The sequence below is a fragment of the Melopsittacus undulatus genome, chromosome 16 (assembly GCF_012275295.1).
Source record: "Melopsittacus undulatus isolate bMelUnd1 chromosome 16, bMelUnd1.mat.Z, whole genome shotgun sequence".
NCBI lineage: Eukaryota > Metazoa > Chordata > Aves > Psittaciformes > Psittaculidae > Melopsittacus > Melopsittacus undulatus.
The window spans coordinates 1,355,047-1,382,443 of NC_047542.1; the positions used below are offsets into that span (position 1 = coordinate 1,355,047).

The following is a 27,397-nucleotide window of genomic DNA, read 5'->3' on the forward strand; positions in this document are numbered from 1 at the left end:
GATGACTCTCCCCATGACTAAAGATGTTTCCCACTACCTGAGGACATCGTCTCCTCAGCTAATGCGTTAGTACATTTATTCCATGATTCTGGGTGGAGAATATCCACCGGTTGGGCAATAGCCCCAGTCTGCACAAGCCTCGCAACAGCGAGAGTAAAGTCTTTGGGTTTACAATCAATATTCCACTGCTTATGTAATTCTGATACGACCTTCACAAGAGCTTTCATCCTCCTTGCGGGTCCGGGAGCGTCCTCCCTCTGCCGGGCTGGTCCAGCCGCTCCGGCCGCCGTTCACCTGTCCAGACGATTCCCGACCCGTGGGTTCCCGACTATCGGGCCTCCCAAGTGTCCTCCGGGTTCCCACCTTTCAGCTTCCCCGGTTTCGGCACCACATGTTGCCTTCTAACGGCGTGAGGACCTGGCTCAGGAACAGCGTGACCCCCCCCCCTCCCCTTAGGCCGCTCGGTCCAAACGCTACCTGCTGCAAGCTCCGCCCCTAGCTAAAGCCTCCTCTTTCGATTGGCTGGAAAGCCTCTGGCACGGACCAATGGGAGATAAACCCTGAGGCGCGGGAGCGAGCCCGTGTGCGTCACGACTCGTTCCTTCCGGACCCTTCCTGCCCCACCCACGCTCCCTGGCGGAGCACGCGCCGGTGCTCGCGGCCTCCCGGGCCCCGCCTCCATTGCGTGGGGCGCGCGCACGGCGCGTGGTGACGCCGTACGTGAGCGGAGCGGGGAGCTGGGTTCAAAGGAGGAAACATGGCGGAAAACAAAGGAGGCGGCGGCGGCGGGGAGGGGGCTGCGGAGGCCGGGCCGGGAGGAGGCGGCGGCGTGGAGCCCGCGGCCGCCTCCCCCTCGGCCGCCGTCCCGCCTGAGGAGCGGGAGAGTCCCGTGGCGGCGGCGGCGGTGGAGCGCGGTCTCGGGGAGGCCGAAGCCGAGGCAGCGGCGGCCGGGCCCGGTGTCGTTCCAGGGCCTGGCCCCAGCCCGGTGCCTCCGCTGACACCGGCGGCGCCGGGGCCGTTCTCGCTGCTGGACACATGCGCCGTCTGCGCGCAGAGCCTGCAGAGCCGGCGGGAGGCCGAGCCGAAGCTGCTGCCCTGCCTGCACTCCTTCTGCCGGCGCTGCCTGCCTGAGCCCGAGCGGCAGCTCAGCGTGCCCGTGCCCGGCGGGGCGAACGGCGACGTCCAGCAAGGTGAGAGCGGGGGAAGCCGGCAGCGGTGCCGGTTTCCACGGGAGGTTCCTCTGCGTTGCTCGCAGGTTCTTGTCTCTGACATCGAGCGAGCTTCAACTTTTCCGGGTTTGAGCCCGCAGTTTGTCTCGGCCTGCTTTGACAGCTCTACCGACAGAGCTTGCGCCCGTGCCCGCCGTTGCTGATGCAGCTCTGATCCTCCCGGATCTCTCTTACCACGCCCATCAGCAGTTTGCTCCGTGTTTGTAAGCGACGGCTGAAACTTGGGAAGTCTTGGAATTATAGCGTGAATTGCCTTGTACGTCGTGTTCTGGCTTTCAGAGGTGCTCCAGCAGAGGCGGGTCTGTGAGGGAGTGTTCGGCTGGTCAGTACTCGAGAAAAAATACTGTCGGAGTGAGGTGTAACTCTGTTGTTACAGTATGACATGGCTTGCTTGGCAGTGGTGTGTGGAGTACACCTGCTTTCAGTTTCGTGTGTCCTGTGGTTGAGTTAAACCACTGCAGTGCTGTTTGTCATTTGACTTGCTATGCCTGTGTACTCTACTCATGCATAACTCCTGTGCCGTGGGACGAGTGTAAACTGCTCCTTCCAGGTGTGTGTATTGAAACCACAGCTCGATTTTTCCTTTTCTTTTGAAGCATTCAGAGATAGAATTGAAAAACTTCTGAAGCTCTTCACAGAGCGACTCCCATGCTGTAGTCTGCAGACCAAATTAGGGCCTTGGGAAGTGGTTTTGCAGCTCTTAATTGGGCCTTGTGGTCAGTGAGACCTTGTTTGGTGGCATCTTTCTGGTTTTAGCAAGGACTCAAGCCTTTCCTGTGTTGCATAGTGAGGTAATTAACCTGGCTTGGTAGTGCTGCTTTCATCCAGACTGTCCAGAAGCAGTTCATCTAGGATGTGGTCTTTGAAAGTCCATTGCTTTTAAAAAGCTGATGAATTAAGTGTAGCTGATAAATGCAGTAACTAAAGCACTTGGTCTTATGATCCTTCTTATTAAATTCCAGATTTAATATTTTGCAATATAGATGCAAATGAAAGATGCAGAACTTGAAGCTAAGTTGATTTTATGGCCATCAGCAGGATTATCTGCATCTTGCTGTGTCTGTCAGGATATGAGTATAGGAACAACTTAGGTTCTGAAGTATGTGTATACTGGAGTTTCACTTCTTGTTGCATGTATCTTAAGAATGCTTTAATCTGTTCTTTGAAGTAAGAATTCCCCTTTGGGTTGCTGCATCAAAAACTTTCTGGTGATGTAAGCATCATGGACATCTTTGCTCGAGGAAACTACACGGGTAGAGACATGTGTGATCTGTCGCAGTGGTACAAATGCATTACCCCAGCAGGTCACTTAAGAATGAGGCATTGACCAGACAGAAGATGCAGGTTTGTGAACAGTGCTTGCCACTTGTTGTAAATGGAATCAGTTGAATGGCACATAAAGTGCTTACCAGTCAGTCAGGTCCAAAATGAGCGTTCTCAGCATTCAGAGAAGTACTACATTGCTTAATCATGCAGGTTGCTTCCCTGCTGGCATGAGTTTTGGTGGTCAGGATGTGTTACTGCTTCTCTAGTCTCCTTAACCATGAGCAGGTATTTTTTCATGAAGGAACAATTAATAAGTGGTACCTGTAGCTATACCTGGAACAGGTTCCACTTAACTGCAGGCTCTCAGTTCTTGTTTATTTGCTGTACTATTCTATATGCATTTAAATTTGTCTGCTGTTTTTACTGTCTCTACACCTAGATAACATAATTACAAGTGCTATGGAAAAGTACATGGGTTTCTTTTGTCATTTTCCTGGTTTATTTCTTAATTAGGTGTAGATTTTGCTCTGTAAGACTTGTCAGTATTAACAGTAATAGACATGTGTACTGATTGGGTAATAACTGTGGAAGGCATTTACCAGGAGTTCAGTGCAACCTCAGTGCCTACAGGACAGTTCTGTGTCCTCTCCTGGTGAAAATATGCTGCTGCTCTTGGTGAAAACAGAAGGATGCTTGAAGGCAGGAGTTTGTGGTCTGTATCAGCATCTCTTCTCCTACCCTGTTGCCACTCCCTTGAGAGACACTGCTAACAAAGACAGAAGAATGGTCTCAATTCCCAAAAGTTTAAGAAACTGACTAAAATTTAAAACCACAATCTAAAGTTGTGTCTGGCTCTGTTATAGAAGTCAGGGGTGGGTTCGTACCTATTGCACTAGTGAGAGATTATTTTGGCTGTTTATGTTGGGGGAAAAAAGTGTTTTGTTTCATGTATTTAAAGCATACTTTTATGCCACTTGTTAAACATAAAAAGTAACATCTCCTATGCGGCTTAATGACTTTCTAGGTCATTGGAAAATGTGTTTATTTGGTGGATACCTGATTGCTTAATGCCCAGTGTTTTACCTGTCCAGCTGTGCTCTTCCTTTCAGAGTGAACAGGTTACAAGAAAATGCCACCTGTTTACATCACAGTGTTCTGAAAGAGGCTTACTTCAAAGTTAGAAATTTCAGACTGTTACAGATCCCACAGTCCACCTTGTTCTGCACTCACGGCTGCAGCTGCTCCTGGGAAGAGACTTGTTTGGAGGTTTCACTGCCTCACTGAGATATTTACAATCTCTCGTAAGAAGATTATCTCAGCAGAGGGAATGTGTGGCTCTCCCAGCTCCCTGAGAATGGCACAATCTGCATTAGGCTAAATAAGAGCTGGAGGATGCTTTTGGGGAGCCTAAGGGAAACCTCCACAATTTAATGTGCACATATGTATAATTTGAGGAACAATCCATTTACTACTGAGTGCTGTAATACCTAGTATCATAAATTATTTTGGCAGCAGACTTCAACTCCCGTACCCACTGTTTGTGTATTTAGAAACCATATATTAATCACACCTTAAATTATGCAGGAAGTAGTTTTAATTTGCTTTGGGAGGGGGACATAAAACCAGTATGATGGCTGGGAGAGTGTGACATAGCACTTAAACTGAATCCAGTTGTAGTTACAGTATTTTCCGTCTTGAAAGGTGAAAACTCCTGCATCAAATAGACTGCTTTAAGCTGTCTCAGTGCAGACCATCTTAGGTTTAGGAAATGTTAGCATATGTTACGTGAATTTTCTTGGTTCTTTGGCTTTCTCCTGTGTTGATGAGTGAGGGTCATGGATTTATATCTGCTGGAGCCCAGCAAAGGCCAAGTCCTGAGAAATGTTCAGTTTATCTGGACTTATTAAAATCTTGGTCTGAAACTTAAATTTTGTTCTAAACGTAATTTCAGTGTATTTTAAAAGGATGCTTTTGTCTGGTAACATTTTAGAGCATGTCTCATTTTTATAAAAATAGGTGTCTGTGAGACTGCTATAAATTGGTTTTCCTCACTAAATATAGCGTGTTGTCAGGTCAATGCATGACATTTGTGATACAATCAAGGATTGTTTGTCAAAAGCAAAAGCTGTGTTAGGAGTGGACCTTCAAAGCAGTTATTTTTCTTCCAAGTGTATTTATATTCTGATAGATTTCAGTGGGATTCCCTCACTTACCTGACCTGGGAGGGTTTATTTCAAGGTCTAACCCCTGATGCTAGAACAAGGTTGTCAATGTATAGCTATACAGAAGAGTATTTGGACCCTTAGGTTTCTGTGAGAAGTAAATATTACGCACGTGTAGTAACTACTATTGGTGCTCTAAGCCAGTAAATGAAACCTGGCAGAGATTCGTTCCTTGCAGGGCTGCAAACGTGCCAAGTTGGAACTTCAGACGGAAGTTTGACTTATTAAATCGCGTGAGTGCTTGCAAATAATTCCTGCACTGGGAAGCTTTATCATTACAATAGTGTAAAGGTCTGCAAGGATGAAGCCTCTTTTGCAGGCTTTGGAAACTCTGGTAGGGAGAAATGGCTTATGATATGAAAAGGTGGCAAGTGAAACCTACCTCTCTTTGAGTGGGGTTAGCAGTGCAAGGCAGGCTTTTCTTACCTACTGAATTGGTGATGCTCAAACCAAATCTCCAGGTAAGAAATTATTCCTGCTCTCACTGAAATCAGCCTCACATAGGGTGAGAGAAGAGAAACAAAACTTGATTTATGCTACATGCAGCAGATGAGGGGCAGTAAACGTGATTGAGAATGTTTTTGCTGTTCTGGATAAAGTCTGAAGACGTGTGTGACAAAAAGTAGAATCTGGTTTGAACTCCACAATTGACTTGGAATAGGATGTATTTCAGAGTGTGAGTGGAAATGGCAGGGAAGGGGAAACGTGGTACATACAGCTGTGTATGTTAAGTATGGTGTAAGTGCTTGTTCTCGTGGTTGTTACAGGTCTTATTATGAGGTTTGTGATTAAACAAGTAGAAAAACTGGTGATGTGAGTTCTCCTCAATGCAGTGTAAGAAGCTGGAAGTCCATCCCTTACCTGCAGCTCTTGTAAAACAGTTCCTTACTTTCTGTGGCCTTTTAGGTCCAAAGGCTGATTGTTCCTGGATTTATTAATGAAGGTGATACTCACAAGAGCAGCTGTGGATGGTTAAGCTTCGGGGGGGGGGCTTTTAGTTTTCTTTTTTTGGCTCCTGAAGTATAACTCTGTTCCTGGAGTTAATGCTGATGATGATATTTTGATGCCAGTGTACTGTAAATCAGATGGGAACTGCTGTTCAAAACAGGCCCTCTGAGTTCCACATCATGTAGTCAATACTTACTGTATCTCCTAATATTTTTGCCAGGGAAGAAGCATTTCTGCTTTATGGTCGAGTAAACCGGAGTTGTGTGGGATTTGAAATGAGAAGTGTGAAAGAAACTTGCAGATTCTCAACTCTTCAGTGCTGCTGTTAACCTCTTGAGTGTTGATGTATGTGGCTTTGTATTATTTTGAAGCCATCTTTGAGAGTGTGGGATGTCTTTATGATAATAGTTTGGATTTGGGGAGATCATAAACCAGTCTGAGCTTCCTAATTTCTATGAATGTGTCTAATTCTAGTTCAGCTTTGACTGATCCTTTAAGAATAGGATTGGGGTTTTTTCTGTGTGCTGTCAGATACATTCTTTGGATGTAGGTACATGCCTTTTCTGAAAGCAGAGTTACAGTGAAAATGTGTATACTAGGGCTAAATACATTTATGTTGGGGTGGGTGGTTGGTTCGGTTTGATTTTGGTTTTGTCAGTAGTAAACTTCTAATTTAACTGGGTGCAGAAAACCAGTGCAGTAAGTTCTGCTGCAGGATGATATTTGTGCTTCATTTCAATTTTCATACATAAGAAGGATTTTGGACTGAAACTGGCAATGAAACCTTGTTTTTCTAGTAGGTTATATAAACATTTGAGCCATAGCTTGTCCTAAAATGCATTCACATGAAATCCTTACCACAAACTTCATTAGATGGCAAATGACCTGCAGTTTTGTCAGGTAAGGATTTCTTTCTGGTTTTCTTCTATGTGTGTGTTATTTCAGCATGATCTTTATCTATTTTTCCTTCTCCCCTCGCAAAATCAGCCACATCTGTATCTTTTCCATCTGGTTTCTAGTACAAATGATGCTGCATTAATTTGGCTTATATTAGATTCAATGAGCAGGACATGAGTTGCTCATATAATACTGGAAAGCTACTTTGGAAATAATTGAGGGCATTGAGATGTGAAAATGAAGTGTATATGCCAAATAAGAATTGCAAGGCCTCATCTTAGGGTTATGATGTATTGAGATATGTGCAGAACACCAGCGGGTACCTGGTGTGCAAAGTGTGCTTGAATAGGGAGCTGCAGAATGTGGATGTTTGACTGTCAGCAGTGCTTGTGGACTCGCTTTTCCCTGTGTCCTTCCAGAGAGATGCAGTGGGCAAGGCAGAATTACCCATGGTCCAAATCCAGCCCATGGGCTGCCAGTTGTGTTGCTCTTCTGACATTAAAAGGCTTGAGTTTATTCAAGCTTTTAATGATTTGTCTGATTTAATACCAAAACCCAAACCTGCCTTACAGGAAGCGCTTTGCTTTGGTGGAGTTTGACTTTGCTTTGTGTAAAGATTATAGATCTTGTATGCTTTTGTGCTTCCTGCAGAATTTTTGTGTGATGAGCCCAAGACAGCACTAAAAATGAGATTTAACTGTGGCCTGGTTTTAGATGGAGCATTTTAATGGTTAGAAACTTTTGGTCTGTAAGTATATGGACTTCAGCGGATAGATGACTTTCATTATAGTATTCCCTAAAGAATGTTGTGTCTCAGTGGTAAGGAAACCTCAAGGCTCTGCGTATGTGAAAGCTTCATTGTATATGTGAAAGCTTTTGTACATGTAGGTACTGAAATACTGGCTATTTTTTATGTCCTGTGCTTGAAGCATGTTTGGTTTGATGGTACAGGGACTTCCTACTTGGATTCATATTGCCCTGCAATGAATCTTGTGTATTCTGAAGCCATTGTTAATTTTAGCACTTGAAAAAATTAACTCATTTATTACTAATGTAATTAATCTCCCTGAAATAAGTCCTGCTGTTCTGACTGCATATCCACAAAGGAGTTGAGCATCATTTAATTACACTTACTTTCCAAAGTCATTTCAGGTGTCTCTGTGTATAAAAATACCCAATTGCTTTGAAAGCTTCTCCTTGAAAATGGTGATGACAATGAAGTTGTATAGTAACTTGATTTAAAACTAGGTGTTAACCCCTACCTCAGAGATAACTTAGGTTTTCAAACTTTTAATGTCTGTTGTTCACAAAACATCTTTAAATGTCAGTTTGGATCATGTAGCAGCTTCTTTGCTGCTCCACTGAGGACTTAAAGCTCTAGTTTAGCAATTACAGAGGATAACAAAGGCAGATACTAGAAAGGAAGTAGTCTCATTATATCCGGTGTTAAAGCTGTGTGTATATGCATTTACAGCTATATGTGCAAAGTGTTGTATGTGCTGCAGAAAGGTAGGTGTAGTTGGCATGAGAGAAATTTTTGCTGTCAATTTGTGGCTTTTGGTATTTGCCTTCCCTGCAAAGCGCTACTTGGAAAATCCCCTGTAACCTTCAGGTAGTTGGTCTTACTCATCTGCATCCCTCTCCTAATGCTTGTCTTGGGACAGACTGCACATTAGATGGTTATAAAAATTAATTAACATGTGTCTTGAGTTTATCAAACTAAAATGAGGGGAAATGAGAATATTTGCTTGGGAAGAATAAATGACTGGGCTAAAAATACATGGTTTATACATATTTTTTGGGGAAGAAATCAGTAGTAAAACCTGAGTATGATGCAGAAATTATCACACCTTCATCTTAGGAAATGGAGCTTCTTCTGAAGAGAGGTCCATGTGCTTTGTGGGGGTTCTCTTGTTCATGATTTGTTGTTATTGGGGTGCTTTTTACTGGAAACTGTCACCTGTAGGTAATGGCTGCTTTTAAGGGTAGTGTCAAGTGTGCAATCTGTTCATTTATCACAGAGTCAACCAGGTTGGAAAAGACCTTTAAGTTTATCAAATCCAATTATTCCCCAGCACTGCCAAGGCCACCACTAACCCGTGGCACTGAGGGCCTCATCTACATGGCGTGCGGACACTTCCAGGATAGTGATTCCACCACTTCCCTGGGAAGCCTGTTCCAATTTAGCCAAGTGAAATGAGCAGTCCGAGGGTTTTGTTTCATTCTTTTGATTCTGGGAGTGTTGCTTTATATGTTGTCTTAAAATTGGGAAACACTTTGTCTTGCAGTTGGTGTAATCAGATGTCCCATATGCCGCCAAGAATGCAGACAGATAGATCTGGTGGATAACTACTTTGTAAAAGACACGTCAGAAGCACCAAGCAGCTCTGATGAGAAATCAGAACAGGTATGGCACTTTCCTGCTTGCTGGAATTCACTGGCTGGCTTTGTCTGTACATGTTAATGCTTTCCAGGAAAATTATGGTAACTGCCTGTTTCCCTTCACAGGTGTGTACAAGCTGTGAAGATAATGCTAGTGCTGTTGGATTTTGTGTAGAGTGTGGGGAATGGTTGTGCAAGACTTGCATAGAAGCTCATCAGCGAGTAAAATTTACTAAAGATCATATGATCAGAAAAAAAGAGGATGTTTCTTCAGGTGAGTGTGTGGATATCACTGTAGTAAGCTCCTTTTCTTTGGCGCATGTAAAAAAAGACAGGGAGGATTATTTGGGTAACAAGCAACTGTGTGTATGGCTTTCTCCAAAGATTTGGGAAAGGTTTAGTAAAAAGCTGCCAGTGCAGAATTTGTAGCTCTAAAAATGGAGGAAAAATGAAATTTTAAGGTCAAGTGGGTTATTTACTCACACTTTGTACAGTGTGATATCCAAAGGAAAGAAATCTCTTAAGTATAGAAGAAAGAGAATGAGAGAGCAGTCTTTGGAAAGAATTGAGATCTTTGTAAAGAATTTAGATCTATTCTTAATAATCCTTTACTTTAGGAGAATAACTCAATGGAGGGTTTAAATCTGGAGAGTACTGACACATCCACTGGCTAAGGAAATTAACCAACTACAACAAAATATATAGGGAGCAATTATAGTTCTCCCAGTAGAGAAGTATGCACGGACAAGCTCATAGCCATATTCACTGTGATGTTACTGTTGTATTGATATTGCTGAGTAAATGTGGAGTTCAAATGTATTTTAGTTTAATAAAATTTAATGTGTGAAGTGTGTGTGCACCTTGGTTAGAAGTACAGCTTTATAGAACTTAATTCTTAAACTATTATTTGACTCTGTATTGTTTATAACCTGCTGAGGTAATGTGGAAAACCTTCCCAACACAGGTAAAAGGAAGCTGGGTTTTAGCGTAGGAGGTGTTATTTGTAAATGGGATTCAGATTTAAAGGCCCGTAGGTTCTACACAAGGTAAACGTACGTGAAGACTGATCTTATTGAGGAGGAGAGATCTTCACATTCTGCTCTCTCTGTCTCTTCATTTAGAATTAAGATCCTCATGATTGTTTCATTGTGCCATTTCAAAAGGGTAACTGCTTTGCTTTCTGCCAACTCTCATCAAAATCAGATTAATAATTAAAGTTTGTTACTGAGCTTAGTTCTTTTAGGCAATGATCTTATTTCACTTGCTCTATAAAACCATTTCTGGAGAGGTTTCTCTGTATGTCTTATTGGGTGTTCAAAAAGAAGTATTATCTGTTTAAGTTTAAACTTATTAATCCTACTACATGAGAAACACTTAGGTGAAATCAGAGTATAGGGCCTTATAAAGAGTTACTGATGTTTCTCATTAGGTGCTATACTGTGACTGTCAAAGTGATACTGTAGCTCTGCTTCCCCTTCACTAAACCTGAGGCAGAAGTGCCAAAAATTGGCTGTTCCAATCAAATTAACCTTGTATCAGAAATGTAGGTTGGTGTTTGTGGGAAGCCAGCCTGGAGCTGGAGTGATAGCATATGGCAAGAATGTAGCCTTCCTTCGACCTGACCTAGTGATCCTTCCTAACTGTCCTGACTGTCAGGGATGGCGATTCATGATTTTCTTGGGGGAGCTTGTTCCTTCTTTCTTATAAGAACCAAAGAGACTTTCAATTCCTATTACTGAGTGTCAGCTGTAGATTCATGAGTTCTCTTCTCTTTACAATAACTTGCATGATATAACAAGCTTCAGAAATGTTGGAGGCATTCATGTTTAAGACATTTAAGACATTCAAGGCATTCATGTTTTAAACCTTACCTGCTGTATCTTCCAAAGGCTGCTTTCCTCTGTGCTAAGCTCAAAGTATCCTTAGAAGACCGTGCAGCACTTCTTTATAAGCTCAGAACTACTTTTTGACATTATCGTCTATTATTTGCTTAAGTGGAAAAGGGAAGCAGATCAGCTGGAGTTTAACTCTTAACGTGGGCAGTGTTTGCTTTGCATTTACCACTTCAGTTGCATATGACTTAATGAGCTTTATAAGGGGTTTGAAGTGACAATTTAGAAAACCTAAGGGTGTTTGACAGTGTAAAAGCTTGTGAGGTTTGATCCATCCTTCAGTGCATCAGGTGAAATTGCACACAGTTTAGCTGTGACCATGTGTTCACAATCCCGGTGTTGTGTACAGGCTTTGCATTCTTACAGGTGCCAGTGTCTTGAGTGGTTGTGATAGGAGAGGAATTTCTCTTTCAATACAGCAGAAACAGCTATAAACCACTGGCACTGTAAATACTTCAGTGAGAACCTAATCATGGGAACTTTAGCGTGAGAACAGGTCTATAGTTGTCTTTGTCCACATTCTTTGTTGTTACTGGGCTTGGAAGTGAGTTGTTTTGCTCTTCAGATCGTGTCAGTTTGATTTTTACAATGCAAAACTGGTTTATTTTTAAAAACAGAGGCCGTGGGAGCATCTGGTCAACGTCCTGTTTTCTGTCCTGTCCACAAACAAGAGCAGTTAAAACTTTTCTGTGAAACATGTGACAGGCTGACATGCAGAGACTGTCAGTTACTGGAACACAAAGAACACAGGTACAAATATTACCATGTCTTAATTCCTGTGGTGTGCTTTCTCAGAGGATGAAATGGCATGTTATGTCCTAAATACTGTTGTATGTACTCTTTGTTGGGCTGAAATGATCCCTTGCAAAACAGAACCTGTGTGGAGTGCTGAAAACTTTGAGCTGTCAGTGGGTTGAGCTTCAGGAAGTATCATAAGGGCAGATTCAAACCAACATGGGCCGAGGTGATTTGGCATGATTGTTAACTGGCATTTACCAGTGCTGTCAGGACTTGAATAGAAGTTGCTATAGCCCTGAATACCTGGTGCTGCAAAGAAGCACAAAGTGAAATAAGTGAGTCATGGATGAGGTAATTTCTTAAAAGGGCATCTTAGGCACCAGTTGTTCAATTTAGGGTATTCTTGTAAAGGTATAAATTTTGCATTGTAGATTAATATATTCTTATGGTACAGAGGGGAAAAATTGCATGGGTTTAGTTTGTTGAATGTTGCCTCACTCCCAGTAAAAAGAAATGCTGGGGTTTGTTTCCAGAGCTTCCTGGTAGAAAAAGGCTGGAACTTCTTAAGATCCATTAAAACTTCCTGCTCTTTAACAACTGTGTTGTAGAGTTGTTTGAATGTTTGAAAAATTAGTTTGCAGTGTTATAATAGAGAACCTGGGGATAAATATGTATTAGCCACTGCAGCACTGCTTTTCCCAGTCAATCTGCAAGGGAGATTTTTCTGTCAAAGGGATTGTCAGTATGTTGCAATATTGAATTTAGTTCGTGTTTTCCAGAGTAGCATTTGCTCTCATAGACTCTACAGCAGCCTAAAGGAGAGCTTTTACTTCTGAAGCGAGTGTTGTTAACAGCCTGTTCTTGCATAGGCTTGATCATAAATACCCTGAAAGATGTGTCCAAAACAGCGTGGTCTCCTAGGATATGTAAACTAACTTGTTCTAGTTGGTTTCTTCGCATCTGTTTTGTGCATGATGCTAACTAACAGATGTATCTTGTTCTACTGACCTGTTCTCTTCCAGTAAGAGAATACTTTGCTATTAACATGCTACCTTGCAGAATATGCTTTTAAAATTAGTTCTGTTTGCAGATGTGAATTACAGATGGTTAGGATAACTGCTTCATCTGCCATGAAGTACAACTGAGATATTTATGAAGGTCACTAAATAAAGTGGAAACAAAGATTAGTTTTAATCTGTTTACTTCTTACCTGAAATCCCAATAGTTTGCACCAAAGCAGGATGAATCACCACTTTAGCAGCAATGTGCTCCAGTGTTCAATGCAAAGTTTCAAGTGAAAGAATTGCTGGTACTTCCGTAAAAAGCATGAAATTTACTTACTGAAGACAAGAAGTGGCAAGTGACTGATAGGAATCTCGAGGTTTGAGGGGAATCTCTGGGTAGCTGGGAAGAACCAGAGAAGATGAAAACTCTTGGAGCTACTTAAATCCCAATGCCTTTTCCAGCTTAGGTGTTCTGCTTCTGTTGCACTGTTCATTCCTCTTGTATGTTAGGAAAATGCAACTAATTTCAGTAGTTTCCTTTGTAGCTACTTGTACTCTTTTCAGATGAAGTAATGGAAGGTGCCTTTGATAGAAGCTCTTTGCTTGAAGGACTTGGAAGGGAATGATATGTTCTTCACATTGAAGTACCAAAGAGTTTAAGTTTTTATTTAAATAGAACTGTTTTCTTTCAGATTAAGCTAATTCAGTCAAATATGAGCAGTATAATAGCAGCTGGAAAAAATTGTTTTTCTGTGATAGGGATTTTCTGTATCATTTAATGTATGTTTAAGCTATTAGTGCATTTTCCTCATGTAACACCAGCAAAATGATTTGCCAAGCTTTGAAGCTTCTGCTGTCTGCTTTAGCTGGGGCTCCATTGCTTGCTGTCTGGTGAAATGATGCAGCACATCATCTCCTTGCGTAGTTGGAATTAATGTGACCCATAGAGGTTGAGTCTTCTGGACACTTACAAAGGATTTTATCAGTACTGAAGCATCTTACACACTGATGTACACAGTTTAATTTTTTTTTCTGTGTGTTTTGTCATGTTTTTTCCAAAAGCTTTATATCTAAATTAGAACCCTGAGTTTCAGCCCCTTCCTCCTTGGTAATTGCTATCTTTTGCATGTTGAAAAGGTATCAGTTTCTGGAAGAAGCTTTTCAGAACCAGAAGGGTGCAATTGAGAACCTATTGGCCAAACTTCTAGAGAAGAAGAACTATGTAAATTTCGCAGCTGCCCAAGTTCAGAATAGGTGAGTAACCAAAATGATGAATTGTTACTAGTACATTCTTTTGAATGCACCACACTAAGATGAGTGATGAACTAGAATAATACTTCACATTTTAATTGATTTTGCATCTTAAGTCATACTGGAAATTGACTAGGAAATTGCGGTTAGTTTGGTTTAAGCAGGTGGGCAAAACTTAGTATCATTACCTGACAGGAAGACAAACTTTTCCTTGGGTAGCTTAACTTCAGAATTCCAGAATGAGTTTCAATTCAATGTCATGTAGAACACTGAATATAGAGATAGAGAGAGCACGAGATCACTGCTGTTTTTTTCCCCCTCTCATGGTGATGTGATATGCTGGAGGTCAGGAAATTCCACTGTGAGTCCGGTGGTTTCATGAGCCTTCTGCACCTTTTAGGTCACTTGCAGAATGACACCTCATGTGGAGATGGGAAGTACAAGGGAGAAGGAAGTGCCCCAAAGATAGAAGGGGAAGTTCTGGTGCAAATTTTTAACTCCTAGTTATAACACGTACATTTAAAAAAATCCCCAAGAGACTTGCAAGGGAAGGAGAGCATAGAACATGGCAGAGGCAAGTGTGCGAAGGTGGAAGGAATGGAAATTAAATTCTTTGCATTGACTCAGCATGAAACTCTTTGAAGTTTCCCAAAAGTGAACACCATTGTGAAGGAGGAGGACAAGCTGTAGAACTGTTACATCTTTGAAGAAGAGACAGAGACTTGGCTTAATGGAAAATAATGAAACTGAAAGGTCAAAGAATCATAGAATCATAGAATGGTTTAGGTTGGAAAGGACCTCAAGATCATCCAGTTCCAACCCCCTGCCATGGGCAGGGACACCTTCCACTAGACCATGTCACCCAAGACTCTGTCCAGCCTGGCCTTGAACACTGCCAGGGATGGGGCATTTACCACTTCTTTGGGCAACCCATTTCAGCGCTGCAGCACCCTCACAGGGAAGAACTTCATGAAAGGTTGTGATAAGAATTCGAGGCCAATAATCATAGAATCATAGAATAGTTAGGGTTGGAAAGGACCCTAAGATCACCCAGTTCCAACCCCCCTGCCATGGGCAGGGACACCTCACACTAAACCACATCACCCAAGGCTTCATCTATCCTGGCCTTGAACACGGCCAGGGATGGAGCATTCACAACCTCCCTGGGCAACCCATTCCAGTACCTCACCACCCTAACAGTAAAGAATTTCCTCCTTATATCCAATCTAAACCTCTGCTGTTTAAGTTTCAACCCATTACCCCTTGTCCTATGACTACAGTCCCTAATGAACAGTCCGTCACCAGCATCCCTGTAGGCCCCCTTCAGATACTGGAAGGCTGCTATGAGGTCTCCATGCAGCTTCTCTTCTGCAAGCTGAGCAGCCCCAGCTTTCTCAGCCCGTCTTCATACGGGAGGTGCTCCAGTCCCCTGATCATGGCTGGTGCATATATGAGTAACACATAATGGTGGGGTTTGCCTAAGAGTTTCTGTCTTCACTGAAAATTCAGTGAATTTCTGCAGCATGTGGTTGGCTTGTGTAATGCTGATGATTATCTACTGAGTGAAATGGATTCTGCAAATGAGACAGTAGGTTACTTTGCCATTCTATTCAGTGCTGAAGTGTAGGGCACAAAATCCATTATCATAAATCTTCAGGGAATGAAAAAAGTGTATATTACAATAATGTTGTCATTGTTAGCAGATGGTATGGACTTGCCATCCTATGTGATTGTGAAGCATAAAACAAGGTAGAAAGAATAACTGCCTGGAATAATTGGTAGGTGCCGATGCCAAGGATGGATGTCTACTGATTTAATGAGGGGTTGGTTGAATACTTGTTGAAGACCAGGTTGTGCTGTGAGAAAGCACAACCTGTGTCCAAGGTGCCTTAAAGGGCATTTAACACCAATAAGGAAGATGTCAGACAAATAAGTCTTGTGATCCTGTCAGGATGAATGATGTTCAAGTTCAGATGCTTGATCTAGGAGTGAAGAAGCCCTTCAGAAAAAGACAACTGAAGTCTTTACACTCAGACTGGCTCATGCAAGGTGGTGTGCTCTGCCACCTACACGTGAAGCAAAGAATCCTCCTGCAATATTATGTCGTCAGTAGATTAAGGCAGCATCAAGTAAATCCTGAATTTGCAGTGAGGTTTAAGAAATGCTTTATTTCAAATTCTGTGGGCAGAGCTCAAGATGATTTGCTCGAGGCTGAAGTTGAGAATAGTGAAGACACTAAAACTGAGGAAGAATAGCAGTGATAGAAATGAAGGGATAGAAGGGCAGTAGTAGTAAAACACAAGAGAATATAACCTAATGTCAGGCAAATTGTTAGTGAATTGTGTGTCCTTGTGTATTGGCCTGTAATACCTTACAGGCATGTAATAACGTTTTTGTTACAAGATTTTCTGGGGGAGGTGGAGGAATCAATCTGAAACTCATTATTTGCTTCCTTTCTGGTTAATATACAATAGCATCAAAGTTTAAGGCATCATCTGTAAATTCTTCACAGTGGAAGAGACATGATACAGAGATAAGTATGTACGTGTCCATATGCGCATGTCTTGGCTGGGTGTGTCTCTGTATAAAGCATATAAACCACAAGGTCCGTTTCATAGAATTTTGAGTCAAGCCCAAGTTGTAACTGGGACACCATCTTGATCTCAGACTATACCATTTTTTTCCAAACCTGAAATTTTAGATGGCTTTTTTGATAAAGCTGATTAATGATTATTTCTCTTAGAAAACAAACAAGCTGTGTGTTTTGCACATATCGGAACTCCTTCGATACAGAAGTTGCTCCTTCACTCTCCAGGGGTCAGTGGTGTTGAATGTTGACTGCCTGATAATACGTTTCTCTTTTTAGGATAAAAGAAGTAAATGAAACAAACAAACGGGTGGAACAGGAGATCAAAGTGGCTATATTCACCCTCATCAATGAGATCAATAAAAAGGGAAAATCCCTCTTACAGCACCTTGAGGTACAGTTAAGAGAAAAACTAGTAGTGTTGTTCGCTGTTTCCAGTTCCCTATTCAGAACTTATATTCCATGTTTAAAGTTATTCTTCACAGTGTAAATTCCTAGAGACATTTGTCTTGAGCACATAACAAATTGATGCCATGTGTTTGATGCAGCTTTACATCATGATTTCCTCTCCTGGTTGCTGTTAAAATCAGATTTCCTTCTTTTGCTTGCATAGGTTGGTGGCAACAGGGGAAAAGGGCAGGGAAGTGACAGGTAGTCATTTTCATTCCTGGTGCCCTAATGGCACTTGTTAGTGTTTGTTTTCTTAGTAATTCTCACAAGGTATGTTGACTGCTAACAAATCCTGACCCTTTAAGTAAACCTAGGTTTTCAAAGATGTGGTAGTCATATGTGTTTGTGTGTAAAGGTATTTTAAGTTCTATAGATTGTCATTGTAAAGGAGGCAATGACTTTAAGCATACTTTCCAGTATATTCTGGTTAATAATTATATTAATTTTATTCAAATCTGTGGAAATTTAACTTATGATTTCAGTTTTTATCTGAAGAGAGGAAATTGATCAGAAGTTAGTGCAGAAAATGCTGCCAGTCTGCATGGTGTGACTGAAAAAAATAAGACCAACTTTATTACAATAGATTTCTTCTGGTTAAGGAACAGCTATTTGGCAATGACGTAAAATATTCCTGGAAGAAAAAAGTATTTGATCAGGACTAAAATACAGGATTTAATATTAGATGAGTAACTGAATTTTAGCTTTTTCTGTTGACATAACATTTGTTACAGGGTAGAAAATTCCGTTGGAAAGTTGCCTCATGTTGTGAGGTTGTAACAGTTGCCCAATCTTGAAGATTGAGCTTCTTATGTTCCCTTTATTTTGATACCTCTGTGAAGAGTGTTAGAGAGGAATAATGGCAAACTTGCTGGTTCTAGCCCCTCTGAATATGAGCATTAGCATAAGCTGCTTTGCTTGTGACAGTTTTCTTTTGCTCCAAGACCTGTGATAGCAGTTTACATTTTCCTCCTAAGTCTGTAGCCTCCATTATAATCAAGGTTTTGTTTCTTTGTAGAATGTAACAAAGGAGAGACAGATGAAGTTAATACAACAACAGAATGACATCACTGGTCTTTCCAGACAAGTGAAGCATGTGATGAACTTTACCAATTGGGCTATTGCAAGTGGGAGCAGCACTGCTTTGCTATACAGTAAACGGCTGGTAAGAAAACATCCTTTAATTTGTCTGTGCAATATAGAGAATGTTCAGTCAAAAGAGTGTTCAAAGTATCCTGTAGCTTCACTAGATTATATCCATGGAAGAGACAATGAGTTATTTGTGCTTCATTTAAAACAAAACAGAAAGAACCCCTCAGTAATAATGGAGTGAATTTCCTGAACTGCACACTGCTTTTCATTTGCAAAGACTTAGCCAGTAGGATCATAGAAGGAATGGAGTCAAGCTCTGTAAAGGCACCTCAGTGTTTTACTTGAGTCATTATAGTAGTATTGTGTAACAGCACTTCTCTGTAATCGTTTGAGTAAAAATCTAATTGTACAAGGGATGTTTTTCCTGGTGAACTCTGAATTTCCAGGCTAGGAACTAAAATTGCTATAGGCATTGAAACAATCCTTGTTGGTGATCCAGCAGTTTAATTTAGCTGGGCAAACACACACTTTTTAATGTCCTCATTCTTTATTTCATTGTCCTCACCAGTCTTGTTTTTGATTCCCATTAGATAACATTCCAGTTACGGCATATTTTAAAGGCACGTTGTGATCCCGTCCCGGCTGCCAATGGAGCAATCCGCTTCCATTGTGACCCTACGTTCTGGGCCAAGAACGTTGTCAATTTAGGTGAGAAAATTGTGTCTTATTTATTTTGAAAAAACAGTTACTTGAAAAGGTAGATTAAATTGGGGTTGTTCATCCAAGGTGAGTCAGATGGAGTACAATGTATCTCTTAATGCAGAAGACCAAAACTCTCTTGACATAATCCACCCAGTCCTGGTTACTCTCCATATCTGCTCTGTTCTTTCTATTAGCAAAGCTAATGTTAGAAACATCTGAATATTCTGTATTTATCAACCTTCAGGTGATGATGAGATTTAAGTGTTTACTGATTTGTCTTTTGGCTTTCTTTAGGTAACCTTGTCATTGAAAATAAACCAACTCCTAGTTACACTCCTAATGTAGTGGTTGGACAAACTGCTTCAGGAACAAACCACGTCAACAAAGCTCCAGGACAAATCAATCTAGCGCAGCTTCGCCTTCAGCATATGCAGCAGCAGGTGTATGCACAAAAGCATCAGCAAATGCAGCAGATGAGGATGACACAGCCAACTGGGTCAGTTCCCAGGCAGACGAGTCCACAAGTCATACAGCAGCAGGTAAGTATCTTGTTATGTTGTTATTTCATGTTTTACAGTAGCACTGAGAGTTAAAATAGCTCTATCAAATACTAATCTACAAAGCAGTTTATGAACATGAAATTCTTTTGAAATTTGCCAAACTTGAAATGTGACAGCTCTTGGGCTTTTCTTGATGTTTGTACTAATAAACCTACTGTGGAAAGAGATTGGCTTCTTTTTAACATGTTCAAAGCACCAATTTTAAAACCCAAAAACCCTTGCAGCCTCCCAGGTTGATCAGCATGCAGACCATGCAGAGGGGTAACATGAACTGTGGGGCTTTCCAAGCACATCAGATGAGAATGGCTCAGAATGCTGCTCGTATACCAGGAATACCACGCCACAATGGACCACAATACTCCATGATGCAGCCTCACCTTCAAAGACAAGTATATCCTGTGTACACGCTTCATTTGTGCCATTGTGCCAATCTGTCATTACAATAGATTATACCTCCAGCTGTAAATGTGTTTATGTAGTGTGTAGAACTGGCAGCTACACAAATGTGCTTTTTCATGTGGCATATTGTACTGTGAGCATCAGAAAATCCAAACCATAGGAGTGAAAATGAGTTCTAATGTTTGTGTTTCATTTTAGTTCTGGGAAACAAAACATTTCCTTTTTTGTTTTTCAGTGACATTCAGCTTTTAGGTTTCCTAGAGAACAGTCAAAGAGTAGTGAAGCTCAAAGTGATGTAGTTGAGGTTTTCTAATGAAACCGAATTCAAAGTGGTTTTAAATTTAAACCTGAAGCATGATGCAGAGCTCTGCATACCATTCAGAATGAAAGTTCTTGACAATGAATGTTAATGTGACTGGAAAATCAAAAATGACTATAATACTTCAAACAATTACTCTTTAAATTTGTAGACAGACATGTGGACTCTGAAGTTGTCTTTGGAAGAAATGATTCCTTTAAGAAAATATAACTATATATGAACATGATTTGGTGGAATACGTGCTGTATGTTTAAACATCTAGTCACATAAAGTGCTTTTTCTTTCCAAGTAAAAAACCAGCAGTTGCTTTGCATTCAGTGCTATCAGGTTATGTTGATAGAAATGTAAGTTTATATATGCCCACCTAATTCTTTATTGAGGACTGTCATATAATGCATGTATTTTACATGCAGTGTCTGTCTGATTTGTCTGCAGTGCGTCATGGTCTCTTCTCTTTTCCTGCAGCATTCTAACCCTGGGCACGCGGGGCCTTTTCCAGTTGTTTCTGTGCACAACACCACTATTAATCCAACCAGTCCCACTACAGCAACAATGGCGAGTGCAAACCGTGGTCCAACAAGTCCGTCTGTTACTGCAATTGAACTCATTCCTTCTGTGACAAACCCTGAGAACTTACCTTCCCTGCCAGATATCCCACCCATCCAGGTCAGTGGAGGAGAGCAGGCTGTGGGTAAAGTAACGATCTGTTTTCCATTCTCTTTTTTATTTGGTTATTGGTACTTGTCTGTGGAATGGTATAAATTACCATTTAGAGTTGAAGCATTAACATCTTCAGCCCTTGACTTGGACATGTAACTTATTTCACTATACAGGGCTGACCTGCTTGACCTGTGTTAATCTTTAGATTAATCATTACTTAATGGCTGTCCTATAGTGAAATTGATACTTGGATTAGTTAATGCCAACTGCTGTGTTTGCTTCCTTTCTTCCACAAGACTACTGTATGCGAAGTTATCACTGGAAGGGTTGAATAGTTACATATGTTGAATGACTTGAATGGAGATTTATTTAAAGTTACCTGGCACTTCTCTGTGATGTTCCTAAATATAACACTCAGATGTAGGAAGTACTGAGAAAAGGTGTCCCACTGCCCTACTTGTCTGTCTCCTCTCCATTTCCTCTGTACTCCAGTAGAGTGGCTCTAATAATTTCCTTTTATGCAAGAAGCCATTTACATCCAAGTAGATTGTCTGCTGAAATACCATAGCAACTTGTTTAACTCTTAGAGTCATGTTCAGGGGGTTGTATATTCATGTTTTCTCACAAGGCTGCAAGTAATTTGCATGTAAGCATAGTGAAGGGAGAAAAAAGGATCACATCTGAATCTGGTTTATGTGCAGTGCTGAAGCTTCATTTAGTCACTAGAACAAACCACAGGTATAAACAACTGGTTATGGACTGATTCACCTGTATGTGTCCAAAGTTTATGATACACCAATTTAGAAACTTTTGGTAGTGGGATGTATAAAATGAAAGCGTACAGCTTCTGGGTACACTGAAAAAGCGGAATTTGGTTCAGATGCTCTTGTTCTATACCTGTTCATGGCTGTCATGGATTTCAAACACATCATTTGCAATTATGCTGTCTTTCAGTTAAGGGCTTTAAGGAGAAAATAAGTAATAGGGTACCTGTGTCCTGGTTTTAAATGTATCAAAATCTGTGTAAAAGTGAGTGGGAGAGAACAAGATTTCACATCATCCTGAGGTAAAACTAGTTCATGATTTCCCTTGGTATCTTAACTGTGGAATAACTCATCACATTAGTAATCTGGTAGCTCATGTGACTGACCACCATTTGTATGACAAACACACTGAGCATCTGGGAACCAAGAAGCTTGGGATGATTTAGAGTAAGTGTAGTCCATGACCATACTGGAAGAACTCAGATATTTGGGAGCTATTGAGAAATGTCACTAAGTTTCTGACTGTGGGTTTCTGTTTTGAAAGACTTATCTCTGTATGAAACTGATAGAAACATTTGCTCATGTCCTGAAACCTTGTGGGCAGAGTGTGCAATTCTGGTAGAGGTACTGTCACAGTTTGAAGATGTGGAACTATTCATAAGGTTTACTTAGGCCTCACTGATTCAGACTTTTGGTTTTTCTTCTTAGCTTGAAGATGCTGGTTCTAGTAATTTAGATAACCTTCTAAGTAGATATATCACAGGCAGCCACCTACCCCCACAACCCACAAGTACCATGAATCCCTCCCCAGGACCTTCAGCTCTATCGCCAGGGTCATCAGGTGAGTGTGATGGGGATTTCTAATGATTCTAAAAGCAAATGGGTATTTCTGGCATTTAAGTTGAAAACAGTTACCTCCCATTTCCTGCCACCAGGGAACTTCTGTTAGTTTGGAATTTAATTTGCTCAGAAATAAATTCTTCTGGAAATTTCAATGTTACCCTCCTTCAGAAATATCTTTATAGTAAGAAACTGCCAGCACATGAATGCAGTATTCCAGATACATGTAGAGACTACATTGTTTTATCTCGTATTACCATGATGACTGGCTAGACCATTCTGAGGTTTGGGAAGTAAGTTTCTAAAATAGCTTACGATGCCATAGAGGGACTCTTCATCAGGGAGTGTAGCAATAGTATAAGGGTAATAAGTTCAAACAGGGGAGATCTATGTTGGATATAAGGAAGAAGTTCTTCCCTATGAGGGTGCTGAGGTGCTGGCAGAGGGTGCCCAGAGAAGCTGTGGCTGCCCCATCCCTGGCAGTGCTCAAGGCCAGGTTGGACACAGGGGCTTGGAGCAGCTGCTCCAGTGGAAGAGGTCCCTGCCCATGGCAAGGGTTTGGTACTGGATGATTTTAAGGTCCTTTCCAACACAAATCAGTCTGTGGGTCTATGATTCTTAGTCACAAGAATATCATTAGAGCAAGGTCACACTAATAGTAGCAGGTGGATAGAGCTTTCATTATGGATGTGAACAAATTAAGTCACCAGTACCTAATGTTGAGTTATTTAAACATTGAAAATGTCAATTTCTATTAGTAAGAAGCCAATTTAATTTGATAATGTGTTTCTCTTAGTCTTCTCCCTGTAAAGTTATTGTGAAACTTTGTGAATGAACTTTTGCAGCAGCGGAACTTACGTTTCTCAAAACTTATGATTCTATAAGTGCAAAACAATCTGCTTTTCTTGACTTTATTGATGGATGTCAGTGGACAACATTTGAGGACTTAATGGGCCGAGGGCTACAGCACTGTTTGGATTAGGTGAAATAGATTTGTACCAAGTCAACTTGTATGCTGCTTCTTTGCAGGTTTATCCAACTCCCACACTCCTGTAAGGCCACCTAGTACTTCCAGCACAGGGAGCAGAGGAAGGTGAGTGTGTTAACACTGCCAGGATGAAAAATCAGACATGAATTCAAATAATGAATTAGCAGTGGGTCAGTATGGCTTTGACGTAACTGTGACCCAGTAATGGAAGAATACTTGCATGACAATGATTTGCCTCCCTCACTCCTTTCCCTATGATTCTCTGCTGTCTTTTAAACTTGAGCTACCTCATCAATGTTCTAACATGCTCTGACTTTGAAATCGTACAGGAAATAGTCACTTTTTTTTGCTGTGGTGAGTTTTCCTATAATTTACACACTGGTATCTTTCTAGCTGTGGCTCCTCAGGCAGAACTGCTGAGAAAACGAGCATTAACTTCAAGTCTGACCAAGTGAAAGTCAAGCAAGAGCCAGGGATGGAAGAAGAGATATGTGGTTTCTCAGGAACAGTTAAACAGGAGAAAACAGAGGACGGCCGAAGGAGTGCTTGCATGGTAAAGTTAGTTTGTGCAACAGTATGTAATGGCTTGCCTTAAGCATCAAATTATGTGATTTAATATGGTTTATGTACTGGGAGCAGGGTGACGGCTTTGGGGATTTTTGCTACTGACAGGGAAGGTGTATTTTTAACCATTTATTGGTGTGTTTGTCTTGAAAGTTTGATCATGTTATATCAGTAGAAGTCTGTTCTTGAAAATGGTGGACTTGTGAACAAGTAGTATTCAATACTGTATGCGACTCAGGTCTTCATGATTTGCAGTGTATTGTGGGAGATGAGTATAGTACCTCTAAATGGTAGGAATGCTTTTGACTTGCAACATAGGAAGAAAGATGCCCATGTAAAATTGACTCTGATTTTCATGTGCTACTTTCATTTCAGCTTAGCAGTCCTGAGAGCAGCTTGACACCACCACTCTCCACTAACTTGCATCTGGAAAGTGAATTAGAAGCATTAGGAAGTCTTGAAAATCATGTAAAAACTGAACCAGCAGATTTAAGTGAAAGCTGCAAACAGTCTGGACATAGCCTTGTAAATGGAAAATCCCCGGTGCGGAGTTTAATGCACAGAGCAGCAAGAGTTGGAGGAGAAGGCAATAACAAAGATGATGATCCAAATGAAGACTGGTGTGCTGTATGCCAAAACGGAGGGGATCTGTTATGTTGTGAAAAGTGCCCAAAGGTGTTTCACCTGACTTGTCACGTACCGACACTCCTCAGCTTTCCAAGGTACCAGAAAGAGTGTAATGGTTCCTGAGAACAGCTCTGTGCTCTCATTCATATGGTAGATCTTAACACAGTGTCGAAACTGGTGTTTCATCCTCGGCATCAGCTAGTTCTGGATGACTTCCTGCCAGTAAAAACCAATCTGACATTTCAAAGGCCTGCCTGAATTGCTTATTTTTGCATGTAACTGGTCAATGTTTATCTGATAAACACATGGTCTCTCAAAGTAAGGTTCTATTATTTAAAGTCAGTTTTAAAGTCATGGTAAGAAGGTGTTGTAAAGTATTAGTACATACTTGAGAGAGAAATGTGAGGACAGGAAAAATGCCCATGACTGGCAGAATTACCTTGAGCAACAAGGGTTATTCCTTATCTTTGGGTATCCCAAGTCTTTACTACAGTAAGATGTGAATCTGTAAGAGCTAACAAAAGTATCTTTGTAGTCATCACTAAAGAGACTTTGTCCCTGGATACCTGGAATAATTGTGGTCGTTTCTGTTTAGTGGAGAGTGGATATGTACGTTCTGCAGAGATCTGAGCAAACCAGAAGTAGAATATGATTGTGACAATTCACAACACAGCAAGAAAGGGAAAACAGCACAAGGCCTGAGTCCTGTGGACCAAAGGGTATGTCTCACATCTGTGGGAATCTGTTGCATAGGCAAATGTGTCTTCTCACATTATCTGTCCCCCCACTGCTTCTTGAAGATGTTTTTTGCTGTGGCTGCAGGAAATTAAGTATAATGGCTTCAGCCAACAAAGCCCTGACAGGAGTAGTGAGATTTTTCCTGCTGTCACCATGTACCCAGATGTCAGTGACAATGTGGGAGTGCTCCATCACATTGGCACTGTAATCATTTTGTTGCTAAAAGTTCCACGTAAACACATTTTGTATTTAAATGCATCCTTTAACATGGATGAATGTCTTCAGTGATCTTAACTAGAAATTCTGTGCATTTAACATTGGTATAACCTTATAAATAGCTATGTGAGTTTGGTGCATTAAGTTCATGCTGAGAGGTGCTAGCAATATTGAGATGCATTCTTGTAGAAGGTGTAATGACCTTGATGGTCAGAATTGTTCTGAGCTTTATCCCATCAGTCTGTGCATAATGAAACTGAATTCCTCCAAAGGAATTGCAAGCAATGGAGAGAAAAGTATTTCATCAAGGAATTTGTGAAAACATTTACATTTGATAGTTAAACTTGTGGGGGTTGCATTTCAGTTTTCTAGTATTAAGCTGATAAAGTACAAACCTGCTTAAAATAGGGAGATGGGAACCTTTAGGCCAAGGATAAATTAAGGATATTAATGTGAAGCTGTTTATTTCTTTCTTAAGAAATGTGAACGTCTCCTGCTTTACCTGTATTGTCATGAGCTGAGCATTGAATTTCAAGAGCCAGTCCCAGCCTCGGTGAGTCTCCTGAAAAATAGTTGGTGATTTAGTGATAGTTTAGATGGATTGGTTTGTGATGGTTAGTGCCCCATCCCCGGCAGTGTTCAAGGCCAGGTTGGGTGGGGGCTTAGAGAAACCTGCTCTAGTGGAAGATGTCCCTGCCTATGGCAGGGATTTGGAACCAGCTGGTCTTTAAGGTCCCTTCTGGCCCAAACCAGTCTGGGATTCAGTGACTTACTTTTGGCATAACATCCCTCAAAGTCTAGAGTTGAGTTCAGAAAGGAACTGACAGCTTTTACTTGAAGAATGTCCCCCTTCATCAACCTGAAAGTTCTGGTGGTCATCCAGTATTTCATGATTCTGAGAGACACAGGAGCTGATTCTGTTGCTTCTCCATGCAGAGGTTCTAGTCCTAGTCTCAGACCCAGATAGTTAAATACTTTAAATGAGCAGTTGTTGGATTGGAATATAATGTCTTGGGATACCCATGAAATTAAAAATGCTGTAGGATGTTTTGGTCAATTTTTTAAATTAGGAAGGAAAGAAACTACTTCTGTTTCAGCTGTAAAAGAAGTAACTATATTGCAAAGCATTGTTGTGCTATGATAGACACTGAAGGTTAAAAAGAACTTAAACAGTTTGAGGAAAGGCAGTTGTTCTCACTTGTGGAACATGCATACAGTGCATGATGGGATTAGCTGATCATTAACAGAATCATAGAATAGTTAGGGTTGGAAAGGACCCTAAGATCATCCAGTTCCAATCCCCTGCCACGGGCAGGGACACCTCACACTAAACCACATCACCCAAGGCTTCATCCATCCTGGCCTTGAACACGGCCAGGGATGGAGCATTCACAACCTCCCTGGGCAACCCATTTCAGTGCCTCACCACCCTAACAGTAAAGAATTTCCTCCTTATATCCAGTCTAAACCTCTGCTGTTTTAAGTTTCAACCCATTACCCCTTCTCCTATCACCTGATAAGTGAAGAAGTTCAGCTGCTTCTCTGAACTGTTTAGACATCATAGTGATAAATTACTGTGTTTTGCAGATACCAAACTACTATAAAATCATAAAGAAACCGATGGATTTATCTACAGTGAAAAAGAAACTGCAAAAGAAGCATTCCCAACACTACCAGACTCCTGAGGATTTTGTGGCAGATGTGCGATTGATCTTCAAGAACTGTGAAAGGTTTAATGAAGTATGTTAACTTCCAATCTGTACATGTTTTTTTACATGAAGATCTGTTTTAATGTGTTTTAATGTTTTTCTCCAGTTAAAGGCTCTGCTTCCAGTTTTAACTTCTGCTTATGGAGCAGATGCTGAATCAGACACTTAAACCCAAATTAAATGAATGCAGTTACAGAACTACCTCTCAGTTCTAGCTAACTGGGGAGATCAGGTTTTAACAGGATGCTTTTTAAAGTGCATTTACTGGTACGGATATATGTGATTGAGGAGCAGGGTGACCTTGTTTCTGTACATCAAATAGACTGAAGAAGTGCTTAGGAAGTGTGGTAATAAAG

The 27,397-nt window shown here is 41.1% G+C and overlaps 1 protein-coding gene across 1 annotated transcript in view; it reads left to right on the plus strand.

Annotated features, from left to right (window-relative positions):
* The first annotated feature begins 712 nt into the window (after positions 1 to 712).
* Positions 713 to 27,397, plus strand: part of TRIM33 (tripartite motif containing 33) — a 33,117-nt gene continuing 6,432 nt past the window's right edge. Inside the window, exons 1-18 of the mRNA XM_005140874.4 lie at positions 713 to 1,190; positions 8,851 to 8,969; positions 9,071 to 9,218; positions 11,454 to 11,586; positions 13,716 to 13,832; positions 16,696 to 16,810; positions 17,882 to 18,028; positions 18,546 to 18,663; positions 18,952 to 19,196; positions 19,442 to 19,606; positions 20,401 to 20,601; positions 22,068 to 22,200; positions 23,229 to 23,292; positions 23,581 to 23,740; positions 24,127 to 24,473; positions 24,974 to 25,097; positions 25,811 to 25,885; positions 26,920 to 27,072. Of these exons, the coding sequence (XP_005140931.2) occupies positions 758 to 1,190; positions 8,851 to 8,969; positions 9,071 to 9,218; positions 11,454 to 11,586; positions 13,716 to 13,832; positions 16,696 to 16,810; positions 17,882 to 18,028; positions 18,546 to 18,663; positions 18,952 to 19,196; positions 19,442 to 19,606; positions 20,401 to 20,601; positions 22,068 to 22,200; positions 23,229 to 23,292; positions 23,581 to 23,740; positions 24,127 to 24,473; positions 24,974 to 25,097; positions 25,811 to 25,885; positions 26,920 to 27,072 (2,997 nt within the window). The 5' untranslated portion in view covers positions 713 to 757. The remainder of the gene's footprint in view (positions 1,191 to 8,850; positions 8,970 to 9,070; positions 9,219 to 11,453; positions 11,587 to 13,715; positions 13,833 to 16,695; positions 16,811 to 17,881; positions 18,029 to 18,545; positions 18,664 to 18,951; positions 19,197 to 19,441; positions 19,607 to 20,400; positions 20,602 to 22,067; positions 22,201 to 23,228; positions 23,293 to 23,580; positions 23,741 to 24,126; positions 24,474 to 24,973; positions 25,098 to 25,810; positions 25,886 to 26,919; positions 27,073 to 27,397) is intronic.